General features: G+C 46.6%; 1 protein-coding gene across 1 annotated transcript in view; it reads right to left on the bottom strand.

Moving 5' to 3' along the window:
- The window catches only part of JAKMIP1 (janus kinase and microtubule interacting protein 1), a 1,395,482-nt gene that overhangs the window by 140,437 nt on the left and 1,232,222 nt on the right, over positions 1-22,823 (bottom strand). Inside the window, 1 exon segment of the mRNA XM_078678490.1 lies at positions 21,291-21,356. Coding sequence (XP_078534616.1) covers positions 21,291-21,356 — 66 coding nt within the window.

Consider the following 22,823-nt stretch of genomic DNA (forward strand, 5'->3'; position numbering starts at 1 on the left):
CAGTGAAATTCTGAATTGAAGAATCACAGATTCAGAAAGACAACCAACATGTGTTTCACCCGTTGCTTCGTGAACAGGCCTGGGGCTTTCTCAAAGTGATGGCAATAGCAGTGAATACGTCTCTGCTTGGTGCGCTGTGGCATTGGTAATAGCTGTGCGTATTATGGTGGTCACATCCCTGAACAAGGCTGTGTGAGGGGCCAACATCCAGGGGATTAAAAAGAATTTCTTGCGGTCGTGGCAGTAAAGAGTCCAATGCAGTATACAGAGGAGCACTGTGGTGGTCCTGCGTTATTCACCGACAAAATGTAGGCATAGATGCATCAAGCTAAAAACTGGTTGCAAACGGGCAGATTCTCAGAATCTGCCCCTTTGCGACCGGTATTTTTGCATTTTGGATGCATCATCTCAAATGCAAAAATCGCAATTTAAGAAATCGCAAAATTGTGATTACTTAAATTGCGATTGCATTTAAGGAATCTCAAATTGAGATTCCTTAAATGCAATGCATTAAAGTAAAAAACAGAGCGATTTTGCTAATAGGTGGAGAAAATTGCCATGAAGTTGAACTTCATGGTAATTTGCAAACACTTTGAAAAATGCACTAAAATGCATTTTTCAAAGTTCCATTTTACACACAAACATGCCCTTAGGGAATGTGTGTGTGCAAGATGTACCCATATGCAGATTTCAGGGGTGCAACCGGGTGTCCTTTTGACACCCTGGCACCCTTGAAATTGCAATCTCAATTTGCGATTCTCTAATTGAGAATCGCAAACTGAGATTGTCTTCTCCTTCATTCCTATGGGCCTCTTTCTCTCTCTCTCTCTCTCTCTCTCTCTCTCTCTCTCTCTCTCTCTCTCTCTCTCTCTCTCTCTATCAGCAGCAGGCTGACTTCAAGGCACTTCAAGCAAGAGACTGCACTTCTTCCAGCATGGTCAATCTCCAGATGATGTTGCTTTATTTCTGGAAAGTTGGCTGCCAGGCAGATACCAGCTCTGATTATGCTTTAGTCCTCTGACTACTTTGTGGCACACTCCCTTCCTTGGTTGAAGAACACTTTGAACAACAGGTGCATCAATGGCACACTTTTTATACAAGCCAACAAGGGATGTGGATTATCTGCTTGCACTTTTAGATCTGGTTTGCGTTGGTTATGTTTTCCTTTGTCCTCACCAGGCTGCTCTCCAAACAAAGACTTTGTGGAGAGTAATGATTCTCAGAACAAGATAGTTTCTAGTGCTGAGTACCCAAAATAGAGGCACAAAGAGGCGTGAGCTATTTGCTCCTAACCTCACTGAAAGTGATCAGAAAAGACAAAAGGCTAGAGGACCATTCTTACCCTGAAACGAAACTGCAGTTTAAATCTTCACTCCCACCATCTACTAAATGGCAGTGCTGAAGGCAGACTAATCAGCATCCCCTCTCAACAAAAGGGCTCAATCGAATTTCTATGAGTCCTCTTTCCTCACTCATGTCAAGGGACAGGCCTAGGCCTTTGCATACACACTGGATTAACGTGGGGCCAAGAATCAAAATCCAGGATACCAGATACTTAAAGTCAGGCACTCAGGGCAGAGGAACACAATTGCACACAATGCAAAGGACATTACCATCCCAACAGACACATATACTGAGTGTCTGCAATCCACTGTTGAGTTGGAAACACCTACAAGCATGATGCTTTCAGCACTGCACCTATACAGATCATCCTCTGCATGGGGATGTGGTAGGACTACTGAACGTCGATAACACTGAGGATCCCGATTTCTCTAGCCAGCCACCTGTGGGAATATATGGACATAGATTGCCGACCTCCTTAGTGAAGTCACCACCATGGCCAGATCTTTGGTAAACATTTTGGTCACACCTAATGGCAATACAGCAGATTGATAAAGCTAACACCCTGTGAATTAGAGGTATTTTCTGTGAGCAGAGACAATTAGTTGATAGAAACCCGGAGATCCAAGGAGACCATTCAATACTATGCATTGACTTCCAGCAGTACCTGTCTAAGGAGCTGTACTTTTAGCATGTCCTGCTGAATAAAGTTAGGAGCTAGAAGTCCATAATGGGTGTGATACCCCTGCCTTTCTTGGAGACCAACAAGCAAATCATGTATCCCTCTCCTTCAAGGGCATCACTTCTATGTCCCAGTTATTCAATAGGGCAAGTATCTGACTCGAAATCCAAGGCGTATACCAAATAGCACTTCCATACTTAAGGATGGCAATTCAGAAACAGGACATAATATGTAGAACATAGCCCAGTGGATAAGCTGAACTACCCAGTGATCCATTGTAATATTCTCCTAAGTGGAAATAAAGTGGCAAAGCATACTGAAAGCTAGTGATGGAATACAGCTGAGTCAAAGTAGTTTAAAAGTAGAAGATATAGTATAAGATGGAGAATTGAAACCGCTGCTGTTGGCATCTCTTAGGTGCAGGGATATTAATATTGAACAATGTGGGAAAAGGATTGAGCATCCAAGGACTCAGCCTACTACATTTTGTTGTGTGCGATATGGGATCTATCAAATTGAATAATTTGTCTCTATTGCATAGTAATGATTAGTATTATTTCATAATTTTTCTGAATTCAGATTGATAATCAGCTAGTATACTTTCTTTAACAATATAGGTGTCAGTCAGTCATATTTTTCTCAATTACTATCCCCAGCTATTGTAGGTTTGATATTGGTGGTTGTTGGCTGGCCAAAGGCTGTGCGGGGCATGGAGTTGGCTACTTCAGGGGGGAGGTGGGGGTGGTCGAGGGTGTTGGCTTTATGTATGTTAATAAGTAATGACTTTCCTCTGAAAAAAAATATAGAAATTCACTGAAAAAAAACAAAGGTTAACGTAACATTATAGTTAGGTGAAATTTGCATTCACAATGTAACGTTTTATGACATTTTCTACAACATCATTGATAATATCAATGCAACATTTGAAATAAAATTATTGATGAGAAAACTGCATGGCGGAGGTGCAAGTTATAGTTACCTTACAGCATGTGTTACAGTTACTTCAAATAACTATAACTGGTGAATTTCTGTGCTCTTTGAGTTTAAAACATTATGGGCTAGATGTAGGTAATTCCCAAATACCGATTCCTTATTACCGATTTTTACCGAATCGGTATTAAGGAATCTGTATTTGCGATGTAGGTACATTTTCAGTAAAAAATACAGATTCGGTATAATTCGGTAATAATTAGCGATTTCATAGAAATCGGTAAAAATATTACCGAAAACCCATTACCGAATCGGTATTACCGATTCTGTAATACTGATTCGGTAAATGCCGAATCAGTAATTCAAAATTCTGTAGTTGTCAAATCAGCCAATCCTGAGCAAGCACATGACTCCCAACCAGGAAGTGGCCACACCCATGCAGGTGCCCTAAATCTGTAGCTGTTGGAGAGACAGGGAGCAGGAGCAACAGCAAAGGAGCTGCACAGCCAACACCCAGCTCACACAGAGGAAATGCATCATGGCCACACCTGAGAAAGGGAAGGATGCTGCTGGGAGGAAAAGAAAGCACACGTTTAGTGAAAGGGAGTTGGAGGTCCTCATTGAGGAAGTTGTGAAATACCATGACCAGCTCTTTGGGAAGAGATCACTAAACGTCCCTGAGACCCAGAAAAAGAGCATATGGATGGCAATCCAGGAAAAGATAAATGCAATTGGGGTCACACATCGCACAACTGAGGACTTGAAAAAGCAATGGTACGACCTGAGGGCACATGCTAAGGAGAGGATGGCTGAGCGACAAAAACAAGCGGGAAAAACAGCTGCTCCTACTGCCCTAGACCAACTGGTAGAATCCACCCTCCAGCCAGAGAGCGTCAGTGGCATAGGGGATGTGGATAGCTCTGCTACACCATCCAACAGACAAGGTAAGTCGCATTTACAGCATGCTGTCTCCCCTCCCTTACCCCAATCCCCCTGCAACAGTCCCACTCCAGACCATGTTTCATGTAAGATCAGCAATGCATCATGGGAAATGTAGTCCCTATCAATGGGTAGCAAATCAGCCACTCCCAAATAAGCATAGGCAAGTCACACACATCAATAGATGAGATAGCAGAGGACAGACAGCTAGAATGTCATTTGTGAAATTTATTTGCACACAGTTGCTGCAAGAAAAGTGAGTAATAGTACATTCTGTATCCACTGGTGGAACAGCGCCACAGGCTGCAGAGGGGGAGACTGCTGATGCCCCCGGGAAGGAACACAGAAGTGAGGAGGAAGTCCTGTCACCTCCAGACATTGCACCAACAACTCCACCACCACGGTCAAAGCGATACACAGTGGCTCCACTCCAGGAGATAGATCCTACAGAGAAGGACAGGCAGGAAGCCCAACAGACAACACGGGGCGAAGACACACAGCCATCTGGGGCACAGTCCCCACCGAAAGCATCACAGGTGCCCGTAGACGGCAATAGAGGTCACAGAGTCCTGATGTTGAAGGAAGGATCAAGTGTCTTCTCAGGACTGGAGGGCCAAATGCTGAAAGTCTAGCGCCTGCAGGGGAAGACAATGAGGGCCATTCAGACACAGATGGTGGCTAACAACAGGAAGGTGGATGATATGAAGGAGGCCATCTACTGCCTCAACAATATTGCGGCGGAGGGACTGAAGGAGGTATCGGAGGCAGTGAGGCAATTAAGTGGCAGAATGGATGGGGAGCGCACTGCAAGGTGAAGAGACAGGCAGGTGATTGCAGGCTTCACGAAGTCCGTGAACAGGCTTTGCAATGCGACCCACGTGCTGAGTAGGAGATCTGTGGCCAGGCAACTTGAGATGGCAAAGTGCAGCCGTGAGGTTACCCAGGGCCTGGTCACAGTCACCAGTGCTGTAGAGGTCATACAGACAAACCAGATTGCTGCCACTGGGGATGTGGAGGCGAGTGAGGGGATGTGGAGGAGAGTGAGGAGGCAAGCAGTTGTAGCACTTAAACCCCCTTGCCAGAGAGCAGATAGCAGGAGGCGCAGTGTGAGGCATGGGTCTGCTGCAGGACACAGTGCTTCTGAGGACAGTGTGCATGCAGGATGCAGCACTGGTGTACGGGGGCGCAGGAGATAGGCATGGCCCTCCAATCACAATCTGTTGTGGGTGACCTAACCCTTTTGGACACATAGCTAGTGTCATGGTGTGCTGGACAATTGCCTGTTGTAAGGTATATTAAACACCCACACATGAATGCATTACCTGGCTTTGTCTCATTACTTACTCAAAAATAATTTTGTGTGATCTCTGACCGTCTCTGTCTCCCATCTGCTGCAGCTGCGCTGCCTGCTGCGCTGTGCTGTGGCTGTGTACCTTCCTCATCCTCATCCTCATCTTCAGAATCACACATTTCCACAGGTGTACCCTTCTTAGTGGCAAGGTTATGCCGCATGGCACATACAGCTATGATTTTGCAACAAACCAGGGGCTGGTACTGCCGTGCACCTCCACTGTTGTGCAGGCTGCGGAACCGGCTTTTGAGGAGTCCAAATGTTCGCTCAACCACACTGCGTGTCGATCTATGTGCAACATTGTATCTCCTTTCACTTGGGGTGGATGGGTGCAGGTATGGAGTCAGGATGAAAGTGCGCACTGCATAGGCACTGTCACCTGTGTGTGAGAAGTAAGTAAGTAATTCACTGTGTAGAATCGCAGCAACAGTTGTATACTTCAGGCGGTGTCACATGTACTTACCTAGCAGATAGCCTTCTCCAAATTCACCTGCAAGGAGACGGTCACGATTAGGCACGAAACATAATGTCACGCTGGAAACTTCGGTGGTTGTCAGCCCACTTTGTTTTCATTTAGTTTTGGAGTCACTGTTGTTTGTTGAAGATGACAGATTGCTATTTTAGTCATGTCACACTTGTTTTTCACTTGTTTTTTTAACCACACAGATACAGCTTATTGTTGTAATCTCTATGCTTCTCCTGCCTCTCTCCATGGAATGTGGAATCTGGAATCATGCATTGCATGCAGTGGATTCCAGATTCCCTTCATTCCGACCTGGCGGTTGCTGAGGCAGGAGGCTGTATACTTGTATCAAGCTTAATAAAACGCTACCTTGACTACTCACCTGTGTCCTGGAGTACACTTCGACTACAATATTTTGGCGACGATCCTGCGAACCCTCTGCTGCCACCATCCCTCAACCATCACGTCCTCTCCACGGATGATGATCTCGAAGCTGACATAGAGACTTGGCGCTTTCCCCTGAACCTGCCGCCCATCTTCGAGGTTCCGGCAGATAACAATTGTACCGTGAGTTGTTTTTGCTGTTTTTCCCGCTTGGAAGAACAAAATAGCGCTTTGCCTGCCAACGGTCACTCACTGCCTGCACGAGCCCTGAGCCCTGGTTGCCAAGCAACATAATATCGCACACAATTTTGCTCGCGCTTGACTCTCCTGTTGTGAACGCACGACACTGTTCAGCGCGCTCCACGTCATCACGCGTCTATGAACAATCAGCACGCACGGCGGCCATTTTGAAATTTGCCAACCACGAAGGATTACTTTTGCCAACCACGTCGCAAAGACACAACTCAACCGCTACAACCTGAACCGGAAGCGGCACAAAATACGCCCTTTACTCGCATACAACAGAACCTTAATCAAATCTACGAATTTTGGGAATATGGTGTACAATTAAGACACTTGTATATAAAAAAAAAAAAAAAAAAAAAAAAAAATATATATATTTTTTTTATCTCAATTTTTTCCATCATTTCCCAATCTTAAAATTCTCATATTGTACTCCTACAAGAACTGTTACATCAGATTCAACAGTCATACATTAAACTTACCTACCTGATTGAACATACACAAACTTTTTCTCCTGCCTCAGCCTAATTCCGTATTACTCAAATTTTTTTTTCTTACTACAATGGCCACCACAGCCAATTCCACTATTGCTCCTCCTCCTCCATTTTTAGCCGAAGGAGATACACCAATCTTAGAATGGGAAGAATGGATTGGTGTCTTTGAGAACTACCTAGAGGCCATAGATGGCCTTAGATTTCCATTATCACGGAAAAAAGCAATATTATTAAACTCATTAGGCAAAGGGGGTCAACATGCATTCAAGTTTTTGCCTGAATTACGTGGTGCTGATGGTGAGCTAGTCGATAATCCATATATGGAAGCGAAAATGAGACTTGAAAAATACTTCGGTAAGAAAGTGAACATTGTTATGCAGAGACACAAGTTTTACACCATGCCTCAAAGAGATAAAGAATCCGTTGACCAAATGGTTACACGACTTAGGGAACTTTCTCTTAAATGTGATTTTGGACCCATGACTGATCAGATGATCAGAGACCAATTAATCGTCCAATGCAAGAACAAAAGGATGCAGCAAAAACTTTGGGCTGCAAAGAACCCTAGTCTGACAGAGGCCATAGCCATTGCGAAAGTAGTGGAAGAAGCCGACAAATGCATGGAAGAAATGCATAACTTGGATATGAACAAAGATGACTCCATATGTGTCGTGAACAAAGTAGATAAGAATTTCACTTCCACGGATGTTAAGTCTAAGAACTTAGTATCAGCTGATGCCAAACCCAAATTCACTAATTTTAAACAGAGAAACAGAAATACTAGTTCAGTTGGAAGAAGCAAATTTATGGGTTGTTTTCGATGCGGCAGCATGACACATGCAGCCGATTTTGCGGGATGTTTTGCCAGAGACAAAACCTGCATGAAATGTGGGAGGAAGGACCACATTAGCAAAGCCTGCAGGTCCCCTTCTGTGAACAAAGTTGCCTTTGTAGATGATGAATATATTCCCAATGAAATGTCTTTATGCATTGAAGGTTGTGATGATGTAGGAACGTGTTTATGTATTGGTCTCCAAAGACCTAAGGCTGATTTCATTGTAAATGGGGCTACCATAACACTACTTGTGGACCCTGGTTCTATGCATTCTATATTTCCCATGTCCTTATTCAAAAAACACTGGCCGGGTATGACACTCCAAGTAAGTGACATAATTCCCAAAGGGTATAGTGGACAAGTTATTAACATCAAGGGTGTTATGGATGCCTCATTCACATTTAAAGGCAGAAGTTCTTATGGTAAAGTGTACATTTCGGATGACGGTCCAGCGATTTTAGGCTGGATACAACAATACGATTTACACATTATTTTAGACCCGCGTTCTACTGAAAGTGTTTTAGTAATTGATGAATGTCATAGTATTGACTTTATTTTAGATAAATTTGCTGATGTTTTTCGCACTGATTTGGGCAAATTGAGTGGTTACATGCATGTCATTAAACTAAAAAAAGATGCCTCTCCTGTAAGACACGCTCTCAGGAGAATACCCATTGCTATTCGCAAGGAAGTGAAGGACATGTTAGATGACATGATAAAACAGGACATTATAGAACCTGTAGAAGTCTCAGAATGGCTTTCGCCTGTCGTTGTTACAAAAAAAAAGGATGGGAAATTGCGTTTTTGTGTGGACCTTAGGTCCCTCAATCAGAACATAGTAGTAGATAAATTCCCACTCCCCAATATTTCTGAGATGGTGCTGTTAATGAACAAGGCGAAGTTTTTTAGTAGACTAGACCTCCGTTCAGCATATCACCAAGTAGTTCTTCATCCTAAGTCCAGGGAACTCACTGCTTTTGTCACTGTTGAAGGAGTATTCCAATTTAAAAGATTGCCCTTTGGGTTAGCTTCCGCTGCAAGCGTTTTTCAACGAATGATGCATTCCTTGTTTGGAAGCCTGACACAAGTTCATTATTTCCAAGATGATGTTTTAGTAACAGGGATTAACAAATCTGAACACAACGATAACTTAACCAAAGTGTTACATATCTTTTCTGATGCAGGGCTTACCCTTAGGAAAGATAAATGCCAATTTATGCTAACGGAAATAGATTACCTAGGTTACACTATATCACATGCTGGAGTCAAACCCAAAGAAGATTTATTGAAAGCCATCAGATGTGCTCCCATTCCCTTGAACAAAGAACAGTTGAAATCATTTCTAGGGCTAGTGGAATATTATTCTAAGTTTGTCCACAATTTTTCTCACAAAACTGAAGCGTTGAGATTGCTCCTTAAGAAAGGTGTTCAATTTGAATGGGGTCCTCTACAATCTGACTCCTTTGAAACGATCAAGTTGGAGATCGTCAATGCAGGTATTCTCTCCACGTATGAACCAGGCAGAGATACGTTTGTGACCGTGGATGCAAGTGCTTATGGCATTGGTGCTGTACTTTCTCAAAAGAAAGGTGACACAGAGAAGACGGTAGCTTTCGCTTCACGCACATTGACAGTTTCAGAACGTAATTATGCGGTCATAGAGCGTGAAGCGTTAGCTGCTGTTTGGGGTGTGTCGCACTTTCGTACTTATGTATGGGGCTCACACTTTTCTTTGAGAACAGACCACAAGCCTCTTCTCAAAATACTGTCACCTGGGGGAGCCAGTAAAGGCTCTCCTAGGCTCATGAGATTTGCTGCAAGATTACAGGAGTATGATTATTCTCTGCAACACATCTCTGGTTGGAAGAACGTTCAAGCAGATTGCTTATCCCGACTCCCTGTTGATTGTGGGAAATCATATGATTTTGATGATGAAACTGTATGCTTGGTTGATGATTTCTGTGATGTTTGCTCAAATGGTTTCGATTCTGTTTCTAGAGAAGAGTGGCATCATGCTGTTTTGGCCGATTCTGAATTTTCTGAATTGGTGAGTGCCATCCGGTTGGGGTGGAAACGTGAGGGTGACATTAAACCTTCTTTACGCAGTTTTATACAGGTACAGGAGGAACTTAGCGTAGGTAGTTCTGATGACTTTGTTTTGCGAGGTGAAAGGTTTGTACCTCCTACTCCACTAAAGAAGAGATTATTTACCTTGGCACATGAAGGTCATCTCGGACAGAGTATGACTGGTAAACGCCTCAAGACCAACTTTTGGTGGCCGGGTCTAGATGATGATGTAAGGCGTTGGGTAGAGAACTGTATGATGTGTAAGGAGAGTGAAAAAAGATTAAAGGTACATTCACGTCCATTAGGGTCTATCTCCAGCTGCGAAGATTTACCGTGGAGCAAGGTTTGTTTGGACTTTATCGGTCCCATGGACTACTTATCTGCTGAATGTCGCTTTGCAACAGTCCTAGTAGATGTTTGTTCTCGTTGGTTGAGTGTTGAGTTCATGAAGAATATAACCACGGAAAGTGTGATTGGGTATCTCAGGTCGGTTTTTATGAGAGAAAGTTTTCCTTGCATATTGTTGACAGACAACGGTACACAATTGACGTCCTCTTCCATGCAAGCTTTTCTTTCCAACCATGGTATTAGACACATGCATACATCCTTGTATAACCCACAAGGGAACGGCATTGTAGAGCGCATGAATAGACTTATTAAGGGCGTCATTCAACTAGCTTTGCAAGGTAAACGGAATGTTCGTACAGCTGTGGAAGAAGCTGTATGGTCCTACAATACCACGATTCATAGTGTAACTAATGAAGTTCCCTTTGTGACCATGCGAGGTAGAATTCCCAAGACTAAGATGATTCCTCAGTGGTTGTTAGAACTTAAGTCTCAGGGGTTTGAGTGCCCCCCTAATGTTAGTTATATGCAGGACAATTGTTCCTTCAAAGGGAAGGTTGGTAAAGTTGATGTTGGTGATTATGTTAAAATTAAGTTAGGCAGAAAGGAGTCTGGAGCGAACAAGTTTTCTGATCCTTTCAAAGTCAGAGAGGTGCACAGGTGGCATGTTGTACTTGAGAATGGCCAGAGATGGAATTTTAGAAGGATTGCTCTGTTTGCGAAAGGGAGTGGTGGTGTTGCCAAGAATGACTCCAGTGATTCTGCTAAGAATGACTCCGGTGATTCTGAATATTCTTCCTGTCCAAATGGTCCTGGCGTCACGGCTATTCCCAAATCCGTCCCTAGTGGATCAGGGCGAGTTAACGAGCAGATCAGTCTGCCTACACAAGCAGTTCCACACTCCTTGAGACAGCGTAATACTCCCAGGAAATTTGATAACTTTGTATTGTATTAATTCTTATGCTAACTTTTCCCTTACTTCCATTTACTCTTCTTGTTTAATTGTTACATGATACACTGTAAAGTAAGATGGAGCAATGTAAATTCATGTAGTACAAGTTTCACCCTTTTATGTAAAGATTCTATTTCATTCTTTGTTAATAGCAAATATCTCATGGTTTGGTTATGTTCTTTGCTTAAGTAGTGTAAATACTACATGATCGGTTATGTTTTGGTTCGTGATTATATGACTCATACTTTGTTCATTAAGAAGAGAAGATATGTTGTAATCTCTATGCTTCTCCTGCCTCTCTCCATGGAATGTGGAATCTGGAATCATGCATTGCATGCAGTGGATTCCAGATTCCCTTCATTCCGACCTGGCGGTTGCTGAGGCAGGAGGCTGTATACTTGTATCAAGCTTAATAAAACGCTACCTTGACTACTCACCTGTGTCCTGGAGTACACTTCGACTACAATACTTATCATGTATGATTTGTGATGATGGTCATATTTAGACATTTAGGATGTAGATGGTTATTCCCCATAATCAGCCCGTTTATTGTTTTGATTTTCAGACATTTCCCCTGATGAAGGGCTTATGAAAGACCTGAAATGCATAGGGATGGACGTTGAAACATGTTGGATGTACATATTTATGAAATGATCGAAACAATTTCTGTGTACAAATGAATTATTGAGTTTGACAACAAGAAGAAATTAATGAAGTAAAACAACCAATTGTGAAAACAACTTTTGGGTTTTGGATTAACTTTACTATACCCACTTCTGGGTATCATGCACGCGGTGCGCAGGGGGACAACTCCTATCAGGATTTGCACCATTGATATGTGTGGAGGGTACCATCGATGCCTCAGAGTATGGGTGTAGGGGTCAGGGTGTTGTTGCCGCTTTACTTCTGTTCGGTAGCTAATGTCAACGGCCCGTATTGTGGGCTTAAGGGCTTACCACAGCAGAGGCTGTGGACCCGGTATTGGAGGAGAGATACTTAGTGATAGCCTGGTAAAGGGTTGTCGTGTATTTTGAGTCTCTCAGATATCATGGCGACATCCGCCAATGGGGGCAGGATTGCGGGGGTCCCATGTGAGGTTCAAGGATCACCGAGGAATGGTCAGAAAGGCCCAGTGGAAGAATAGAGGTAGACGCAACCTTATGAATATACTGGGAGTGGAGGAAAATTTAGTGCAGCCACGAGAGGGAGCCATGTGTAGGCAAGAGGAAGGTGTACTCGGCAGCCATCCGGTGGGACGCACTCCGGACATCGGCCCAACCCAAGGAGGACACCAAAAGACACAACGTGGAGTCACGATCCATTACTGGGGTGCCACCTGTTGATTTGGTACATAGTATCATTCCAGTTGCCCCCATCACAGACAGTACCTTGGGTAAGAGTCCACACAAGCCCACAACCTTCTCCACTAATGTATGTCCAAGCAGTGGGGGAGCATAAAAACTACCCAGTGTCAGGGATTCCCCATTTAGTGTACCTGCAATTACAATGTATCACCCGCTTGAATCTAGCCATGTCTGAGAACACCTGAAAGGGATCCTGCGGTGGATAAGGATAGCCGCATCCTGTGAAGCTTGGACGAAACCTGTGTGATAAACCTGGTCAAGTCCATAACGTGCTAAGCATGGGGGTTTGTTGCCCATCATGTGGGTCTCTTGCAACAACAGGATGTCAACACCCAGTCTCTTGCCTGTTTTTAATACAAAATCCCGCTTAATCCTGTCTAGCATCCCAGCACATTCCAGAATGTCATGACCAGAATCTCGATGGGGTGAGCCCTGTGTGGGTCGATCATTAGTGAATCATGAATAATAGTAATATCTCTGGGTTCCGTGTGTGAAAGTGTGGAAACGCTTGTTCCCGTCCTCAGCCAATAACAGAAGTGACCATGGAACAGAACTAACCCAAACCCCCTCCCCCACCACTATACTTCAGAAAACTAGAAGTATCTGTTGCGGCGGGGGCTATTCCAGAACCCCAACAGGGGTCACGGAGGCCCAATGCCAATGGAGCCCTAAAGACCACATCCTCCAACCATCTATCATATATGAATGTGAGTGGAACTCGGAAAGGCCCACCATGGCCCATGTTCCCTTTGTGTACCAAGTGTCTAAAAGGTCCATGTATATGACTAGACTATACTGCTGGAGGTAAGAGCAACATAGGGTATTGCAGAGAGAGAGAGACAGGGAACTAGAGAAAAGGAAAGTACAATGATTAATAAGCAACTGGTTTAGCCCTGTGGCTTGGAGTGCCAATTCATTCATGAGCGGCGTTGCCGCTTCAATGAATGCTTCTTCAGGAGGCTCTATCTGGTGCCCTGAGAGGAGTTAGACTCCTGTGGAGGCGGAGAATTCCGCTTGAGTGAAATCGTTTAATCTGACCATATGAACATCTCTTCCGAGGTGTCGAATAAGAGTGTTTTAAATTTGTATGAGACTCGCATCTGTGCAGGGTACAATAGCATATATTGAATGTTAAGGTCTCTTAGCTTGCACTTGGCGACTATAAAGGATTGGCGCTGTTGTTGTACAAGACGGGTATAGTCCAGGAATATTATTATATTGAGCGATTCATGGGCCAGTTTGTCTTTATAGCCTTGGGCAAACTGCAGGACTGCGTCCCTGTCCATAAAGTTCAGGAGTTTGGCAAAGATTGGACGAGTTTGGGCACCTTGGCGCTGCCAATGCTCTGTGGGCTTGCTCCACCCCAAATCAAGAGGAGAGGGAACCCTCTGGCATCAACGAGCGCAGCCATTGTGTTATGAATTGGGTCACTGAGGCTCCTTCACAGTTCTCAGGGAAGCCCACGGAGCGCAAGTTGTTGCATCTCGAGCGGCCCTCTGCATCCTCGGCCCTTGTGGGAGTTCTTGTGTTATTACAGTCAGGTGATTAGCTTGCTTACAGAGGGTTGTGACTGTGTCTTCCACAACCGAGACGCGGGACCCAGCTTTGGTGATACGGTTGACCGCTTTGCGAAGGTCCTGACGAAGAAAAGAAACTTCTGCACCCACTGCCCCGATTTTGGCCTCAAGATCATCCCAGGGGATGAGCAATCTGCCTCTCAGGCCAAACAGGATATCATCTAACACATACGACCCCTTGAAGGGGACAAGGAAGACCTCACCTCACATCCCTCAACTCCATGACAGATTGAGTGCACGCCTGCACTGGACTATGAAGAGTACACTTATGGAAATGCACCCTTATCCTAAGGTTTACTGATCGATATACTACCCCGATTTACGCCCTGGCTCCCCCCTCATAGGGTGGGGGCTCTGAGGTCTCCCCGCTCGACGGACTTGAGGTCAACTGCAAACCTACCCCCAATTGTTCCTGAGGGAGTGACATCCCTGGGCTCATCCGAACCCTAGGATGTTGGATGCCCGGCGACGGGAACAGAATGATTTGGCCCAGTTGGCCATTGTTGGTTTACTGTTTTTCTCGCCCGTATCTTCCTGCTTTTCTTCCTCTTTCTCTCCTCTTTATCTACTTTCCTGCGTGTGGCGGGCGGGTAACGCAGTGGCGCTGGTGTTTAACCCTGGGCAAGTCAGAAGCGGTCCTGCGCTTCCCCTCCCTTGACATGCGCGGCCCCCTACGGTGGCTCAAAGGACTAATTAGGGAAAGGACCTGACAATGGCCCTCCCTTGCCCTCTAAAGGTGCTCTCCCTCAATGTCAAGGGGCTTTACTCTCCGAACAAGCAGCGACAGGTGTGGCGATGCCTCCTACAACATGACCCTGACATCATACTCCTCCAAGAAACTCATCTCTTGAAACAAGATGTCCAGCGCATGGCGCATCCCAAATATCCGTTCTAATTCTGGGCTACGGCGACCACCAAAACGGCTGGGCTGGCCATCCTGTGCAGGAGTGGTATCAGGCAGAGGGAAACCAAGGTTCTATATAGTCCGGACGGGCGCTTTGTTAAGGTGGCTGTTGACATTGGGAGGCGCAAATTTACGCTGTGTAACGTATATGCACCAAACCAGATGCAGGACTCCTACCTCCGAACACTGCTGAGGGACTACATACCCCAGAGAGACCCCTCCTTGATCCTAGGTGCTGATTTTAATCTAGTATGCGACTCTGGGGTGGACGGTAGTGGAACATCTTTGACTGGGATGGGGGATATGTCCTCTACTCTCCGTACGTAAATAACAGACCTGGGCTTGATAGATGCCTGGCGGTATGGTTCGCCGGAGGCAAGGGATTTTTCGTTCTATTCACATCGCTCGTACTCGCGCATTGATTATCTCTTTGTCTCTCACGCTATGGTGCGAGAGATACTGGCAGCATCTATGTCTGATATATCCCTCTCCGATCACGCTCATGTCGAGCTACTCCTGCAGGATCCGGCTGCTGGCCCCCCCATACTTTGAGGTGGCGTCTGCCGCTGGTTATCCTGCGGGACCCGGCTGATGTGGAAAGCTTACGTGCTGCCATTGACTCTTATTTTGCGAGCAATGATATCCCTGAGACACCCTTCCCAGTGGTGTGGGATGCTTTCAAGGCCACAATTAGAGGTCACATCACCTCACTCTCGATTGCGCAGGCGCGCAAGACCCGGCGTTTGGAAGATAGCCTGTCTGCAGATATCAAGGCGGCAGAAAAGAAAGATCAGGACCGTACTTCGCTCGCATCCTGGCAGCAGCTTGCGAACCTTAGGGGCAACTGCGTGTTTTACGCACTAATAAAGCGGAAAGATCGCTCATTGCCTTGAAACAGCATTATTATGACGGGGGGGGCAAAGTAGGCATGCTATTGGCAAGGCATCTGCGAGCACGGTCAGCAAAGGCTCACATAGCTAATCTTAAATTCCCGGACGGCTCGCAAGTTACTTCGAAGCTCGCCAAATGTAAGGCCTTTAGGGCCTACTATGCCACGCTTTACGCGGCAGAACCACCGCCCCCTGCTCTTATCGAGGATGCATTGAACCAGTTGGTTGGGACCCGCTACATCCCCACCACACGCGGAGTCTCGAGTGGCCCCTAACTACGGAGGAGATGACGGCCGCCCTAAAGGACCTTCCCCTCAGAAGGACTCCGGGTCCGGATGGCTTACCGCTGTCTTTCTACCGCATGTTTCAGGCACAGCTCGTAGCCCACTTTTTGCGGTTGTATAATTCTTTCTCCGACACTGACGGTCCGTCGCCCTCTATGGGCATGGCCGAAATAGCGCTCATACCCAAATCTGGGAAGGACCCCGCATTATGCACCTCATACCGCCCATAGTGCTATTGAATACCAATCTTAAAATCTACACCAAAATCCTAGCCAAACGGCTGGACCCTTTCATGCCTGGTTTGGTGGAGCAGGACCAAGTTGGCTTCATCCGCAATCGTCAAGGGGCAGACAATGTGCGCAGGATTGCACACTTGGTGGGGAAGGCGCACGCCTGGAGCGTGCCGGCTTGCCTTTTATCGCTTGACGCGGAAAAGGCGTTTGATCGGGTGGATTGGGATTTCCTTCTGGCGGTACTGAGGAGGATCGGACAAGGCCAGAATATGATTTCCCGGATAATGGCACCATATAAGTCTCTACAGGCCAGAGTCAGAGTTAATGGACAACTCACTGAGCCTTTCCAAATTCATAGGGGTACCCGGCAGGGATGTCCTCTGTCCCCTCTGCTTTTTGCCCTTGTGGTGGAACCCCAAGCAGAGATGATCAGGCAGAGGACGGACATACACACGGCATCGTTATGGGGGGTCGGAAGAACAAGGTGGCGCTCTTTGCGGACGACCTCATCCTTACGCTTTCACGACCGCACATATCTCTTTGCACTCCCTCTTGCAAACTTTTGAACGGGCCTCAGGACTCAAAATTTATCATGGCAAATCTTGGGCCATGAACCTTACCATTCCTAAAGAGGAGATTCCCACCTTGGAGAGGCTTGCGCCATACCAGTGGGCCCCTGACCATATCCAATATCTAGGTCTTAAGCTGACTCCTTCCCTAGACACATGGACCCAAATTAACTGGCGTGACTGTAGGAGGGCAGTGTTGGAGGACTTGCGTAGATGGAAGCCTCTGACGATGTCATGGCTGGGCAGGCTCAACGCTATCAAAGTGTCGATCCTCCCTAAAATATTATACTTATTCCAGTGCCTACCCACCCCGATCCCATATCATCAGATACAGGGCTTACAGCGTGTTCTTACCACCTTCATATGGAGCGGGCGCAAGCTGAGATTTTCTCACAAGATCCTCATGAGATAGAGGGGGGCTAGCCTGCCCTAACCTCTTAGATTACTATTGGGCCTCTAATCTCCGCTTTGCGTCGGAGTGGACGACTACTGAAAGCGAAAAAGTCTGGCTGCACATGGACAGGATGGTCACTGGACGCACCATCTGGGACCTCACGTGGTTCCACCGTGCGGCACGCTCCGGGAGTGCTTACCTGGCGGTACCCACCAAAACGGTATTAGACATCTGGGATAAAACAGCGGTGCGCAGAGGCCTTACAACTTTTCCCTCTCCCCATACGCCCATAGCGAGCAATCCCCTATTCCCCCCGGCGTACCGCTCTCAGGCTTTTGATAGATGGATTTACGGGGGGATGTAGAGAGATCTGCGACCTCTTCAAGGGGGAGTACTCAAAACCATTGAGCAGTGTAGAGAAGAATTTAATCTTCCATAGGGAGCAGAGTTACAGTATGCGAAGCTACGACATTGGATCACCTCGGTAGAGATGCAGGAGGCAGCAACCCGCTCATTCACCCCCTTTGAGAGGCTGGTCCGCTCATTTGATGAGTCCAAGGGCCTCATCTCTCACACCTATCAGATCCTACAGCACCCCCCCTTGATGCCTGCACACCCGTACCAGCGCAAGTGGCACCAGACGTCTGACGAGGAAATTTCGTCCGCACAGTGGGGCCGTTTATGGCGTTACATACCCAGGGTTTTTTGCAGTATTCCACAAAGGGAAAATGCATATAAAATCATGACACAATGGTATTATACACCGGATCGTTTGCACAAGATGTTCCCTGCTTCTTCCCCCAAGTGCTGGAGGTGTTTGACTATGACAGGCGATTTTATACACATTTGGTGGTCCTGCCCGCTCTTGACCCTATTCTGGAAAGAGGTCCTAAGTCATATCAAACGGGTTCTTGGTTTCTCCCTGCCTGAGTCTATAAATACAATAATGCTGGGCATCAAACCGGCCACGTTAAAGGCTGTCACTCGGAGCGATTGGACTATAGCAATGCACCTACTGGGGGCAGCCAAGCAACTCATTGCGCAGTTCTGGAAAAAGTCGGAGGCGCCCCCTATCGCCGCATGGTACGTGCGCTTATGGCATGTCATAACCATGGAGCTCTTTACAGCTCGAATGCAAGCCTGTGACACTCACTTCACCATAGTATGGCAACCCTTAGTTAAGTATCTCTGTAAGGTGGAACATGCTCGCTACCTGACTGCCAAGCTTAGAGCGCTGTGCCTTTTCTAAGATGCTGTCCTCCCGCCTGACCCTGACAGGTTACTCCCACAACTGACCCAACCCAGTGCGTAGCCCCCCTATATGGCTTATAATGTCCCTCAATGGCCTGGCTTGCTGGCCCCGGCCTTCATCTTTCTCTCCCCCCCGTCCGCCCACGAGATTTCTTTCTTTGCTACTGTCTATAGGCTGCTACTCACTTACTTTCTTTCTTCCTCCTCTTTCCTTCTCTCGTTTCCTTCTCTCCTGGGCCTCGTGCCCTTGTCAATGTATTAACAGTTTTTTAAAGGGACTTATGAAGCGTCACAACAAGTCAGTTCTGCTTTTCAATGTTTACCACGCGGCCGGCCCGATACGGGTTGTAGGCGACATGCTGTGTTTAAATTCTTCTGCACTATTACCCCTGTTTTATCATATAATGCGCGGCCGGCCCTGAATAGGGTTGTGGGCATAACGCTGTGTATCGCAGGCCTGGTGTTCGGTTACTATCTTATAAAATAAAAAGGCCCAGGGTCTCTCTTCTCTCCATAACCACAGCAATTGCTCCTGCCATGTATTTCCAAGTGCTCCCGGTACCAGTCCCCTGGTGTCAACCAGGGGACTGGTACCGGGTCCTGTGATGTGGTGGACCCCCCCTTAGTACCTTCGCTTCCAAACCTAATGGCACTCACCATAAGCCCAAGCAGCCACCAGAGCATGCCTTATTTCCAGTCAGCTCACAGTCCCTGACTTTAGGGTGTTTTAATGCTGCGCTAGCGAGACCCCAAGAGCCCCCCTCATCTCAGGACACCCCCATGCAGCATGGGCCCATGCAGCATCCCTCTGTTCACAGGCCCTGTCGTCCTCCACAGGGGGGGAGGGGCTCCACTGCCCCTGTGTCACAACCCAGCACCGTTCCACGGCCACTCCCAGGACTAAGGGACCGTTATATCGATGGCAGCGTTAGCACTCCCGGGCCTCACCGCAGACACTGGCAAATGCACCAAATCCTCCCTGTGAGCCCAACCTAGGGGTTGATCAGCTCCGGCCTGTCTCTCTGGGAGGTCAATCCAGGAAGAGATGTGGGGAGGGGCCTCACCCAACCACAGCCGCTAGGCCCCAGATTTAATATGTGGGCAAATGAGCGGCGTTAAAGTAAAGTCCACATTTGTAAAGCGCACAATCACCCGTAAGGGTCTCTAGGCGCTGGGGGCCGTCGGGAAGATTAAGCGAGCTATTGCCCAGAGTCACATGGTGCTGGGCTAACCTGCCGCCGGAGCCGGGGATCGAACCGTGGTCCCCAGATTCCAGCGTCAGTCGCCCTGGTCGCGGCGCCACACCTCTCCCTCCGTTACATGTCTCTGCTCTCACTGCTAGGTGGCCAGGTCCTCCACGGCAAGGAAGGCCCCCCCCCTTGGTGTCCCAGAGACTCTCTGTGTTTCCCAGAATTCCCAGCAGTGGGGCCGCACCGGAGGTCTCTTTGCTGTCGCTCTCCGGGGCCAAGCCGAGGCCTTGCTCTAAAAATCGACAGCCCCTCCACCGCCAAGAGTCACAAATCAGGCCTCGCAGCACCGAGCCAAGCCCCGGGTAGTCCGGCAACCGCAGGTGCCACGTGCCAGGGCCGATACCACCGTCGGGCCTCACCAGCACCCCCGGAGCCGATCCGCAGTGATACCTCCTGGTATCGTCTTGTTTTCAGCCACCAGTGTCCCTATGGGTATGTCTGATCCGTTAATATGAGGAACTAGGGAGGATTATTGCGGGTATTGGATTTGGTGGGCCGGAGCTCTTTACAAAGCGTTTGCCATGTTAGCTCGTCCTGCTACGACCTCATTTCTGTGTTTTTTTTGTGTAAATGTTAATATTGTCACGGAAATATTCACCTAACTATAAGGTTACTTTAACCCTTTTTTCAGTGGAAAAATATATATATATATATATTTTCATTGAAAAACACACAGAATATGTTCGATATATATATATATATATTCTGTGTGTGTGTATATATATATACACACACACACACACACACAGAATATATATATATCGAACATATTCTGTGTGTTTTTCAATGAAAATATATATATATATTTATTTTTTTCACTGAAAAAAGGGTTAAAGTAACCTTATAGTTAGGTGAATATTTCTGTGACAATATTAACATTTACACAAAAAAAACACAGAAATGAGGTCGTAGCCGGGCGAGATACACACACACACAGACAATATATATATATTGAACATATATATATATTTATATACATATATATATCGAATGTATATCATTTTATTAAATATTTAGTTTATTTGGGGGAATCTCCCCAAACCCCTCCTTTTTTTTACTTCTTACCTCACTTTACTTCTCCCCACCCCTAAACCCTAAAAGCACCCTTAACTCCATTTACCTCTACCCACCCATTAACCCTGAAATCACTTACTTCCCTTTATCTCCAACCGCACCTGAAACACTTAAAAAAAATACAAACAAATTATACTATTTACAAAAATACTTGCCTGAGTGGTGAAGTACTGCGTGGTAAATATTTAAATTATTTACCTGGTTGGTACTTCCTGCATGGTAAAAGCATGCTTCGCAAAGGCATGCGCGGTAAAGGATCCGTAATGACTGTTTTCCTTTATTGAGACATTAATTGGTTGTCATACCTATTCTTTGTAATTAAAAACTGTGAGAGAAGGGTGTTCATTTTATGTGTTAAACAAGTTTTAATGCATGTCATGCAATATGATATTGTAAGACTGCTTGGAAAGATCTTTTGTTTTTTCTTGAGGCAAGTCATGTTGTAGTGGAAATAGAAATATAATTTCCTGATACCTTTTCACAAAGAGACAGTACAGTTCCAGCCTGGATCACAGCAACCTGTTCTTCATTCCTCAAATTCTGTGAGAAAAAGAAAAACGTTTGTCCTTTTCATCACTCTGCTAAGGCAAAGCAGTACAATACAGCATAACCTTTAATTCAATTGTGTAATTGGTTATAAAAATAGAAAATCATTTACTTTATGAGACTAAAGTATAGTGGTAATTAAGTGCATATTTAAATATCACACAGCAAATACTTTATTTGACAATGTACGCATCTCTGACTAGTTCAAATGATCTAATAAAGCACAGATAGCTTGGGTACAAAAAACAAAGGGGCAAATTTATGAGCACCTTACAGCACTTTTACGCCGCTGGTCTGTCACTTTGTTGACGCACTGGCGGCATAAAGAATGCGGCCCGTTGTGCCATATTTACAAAGTGACGCATCTATACAGATGTGTCACTTTGGAAACCCCTGTGCTACATTATACCTGCGTCAGGTATATTGTATGCAGGGTGGGCATTCCCCTGCAAGAAAGACTCGTAGATGTGGGGAAGGGCGTGGCTAGCCGCCTAAGATGGCGGTCGACTCCTGGTAGAGCTCTGGTACCTGGGGGGGTTCTAATTCTACTGTGCCACTTTCTCGGACCATCAGACGACCGGAGAACCCAACGTCGATGTGCTGGAGTCCCCTGCTTCACTTTGTGCCCTAGGGGAACTCCAGACTGTGGCATTGGAGAGTTGAGAGCCCGGGCCGGCTCGCCGCGGTGATCGGGCAGAAGCCTAGGCCTGAAGTGTGGAGCGGGCTTGCACGTGGCGCTGGCAACCTGGAGCGTCGTGAGGCGGGGCCCCGCCCGATGATCGGATACATTGTGGGTGCTGGAGGACCTGGCCATGCACGGTGACGGCCGTACGACAATGGTTTACTAGGGCACCTAGTCCCAGGTATGGGCAGCTCTGCGGAGGAACCGCGGGTGGGCTGACACGCTGCGCGGTGACTCCCGCAAGTCGACTGCTGGTGGCCGCGTGGCCCAAGGCCCGTGTCGACCCTGAAACGCCTGGCGGCCTTGAACATCACATCATTACACCTGGAGGACCTGCAAGGATATAGGCGGTGAGTTGCGACGCTTGCTGCGGCCTGGACATCCTGCCCCATGCCTGATTGGTCCATTGATGCATGCCGCTGAGCTTCCCCCCCTAGCGATTTGGGGCCTGGGGGGGCTTCGAGGTGTTGGACATGGGCCCCTTCGGAGGGTCTGAGTACGTCCCAGATTTCACCCGGCGGATACTGAAGACTTTTTTTTTTATTGAGTATTTCATAGTCATACATCAGATATATCCCATTGACGTACAATGTATAAAACGCTCAACCAAACACAACATAACAGTACAATTATATCGTGCTTAGCAATTAAATGCAGGTGCTTTCCTTAGACCATTATCCAACAGGCATATAGATGTCTCTGCGGATACTGAAGACTTCTCCCCACTCACAGTGAGCCATAATACTGCAGAGGCCCTGCATTGTCCCTTGCTGTGCCGC

Source organism: Lissotriton helveticus, chromosome 2_2, assembly GCF_964261635.1.
Source record: "Lissotriton helveticus chromosome 2_2, aLisHel1.1, whole genome shotgun sequence".
In the NCBI taxonomy this organism is placed as follows: domain Eukaryota; kingdom Metazoa; phylum Chordata; class Amphibia; order Caudata; family Salamandridae; genus Lissotriton; species Lissotriton helveticus.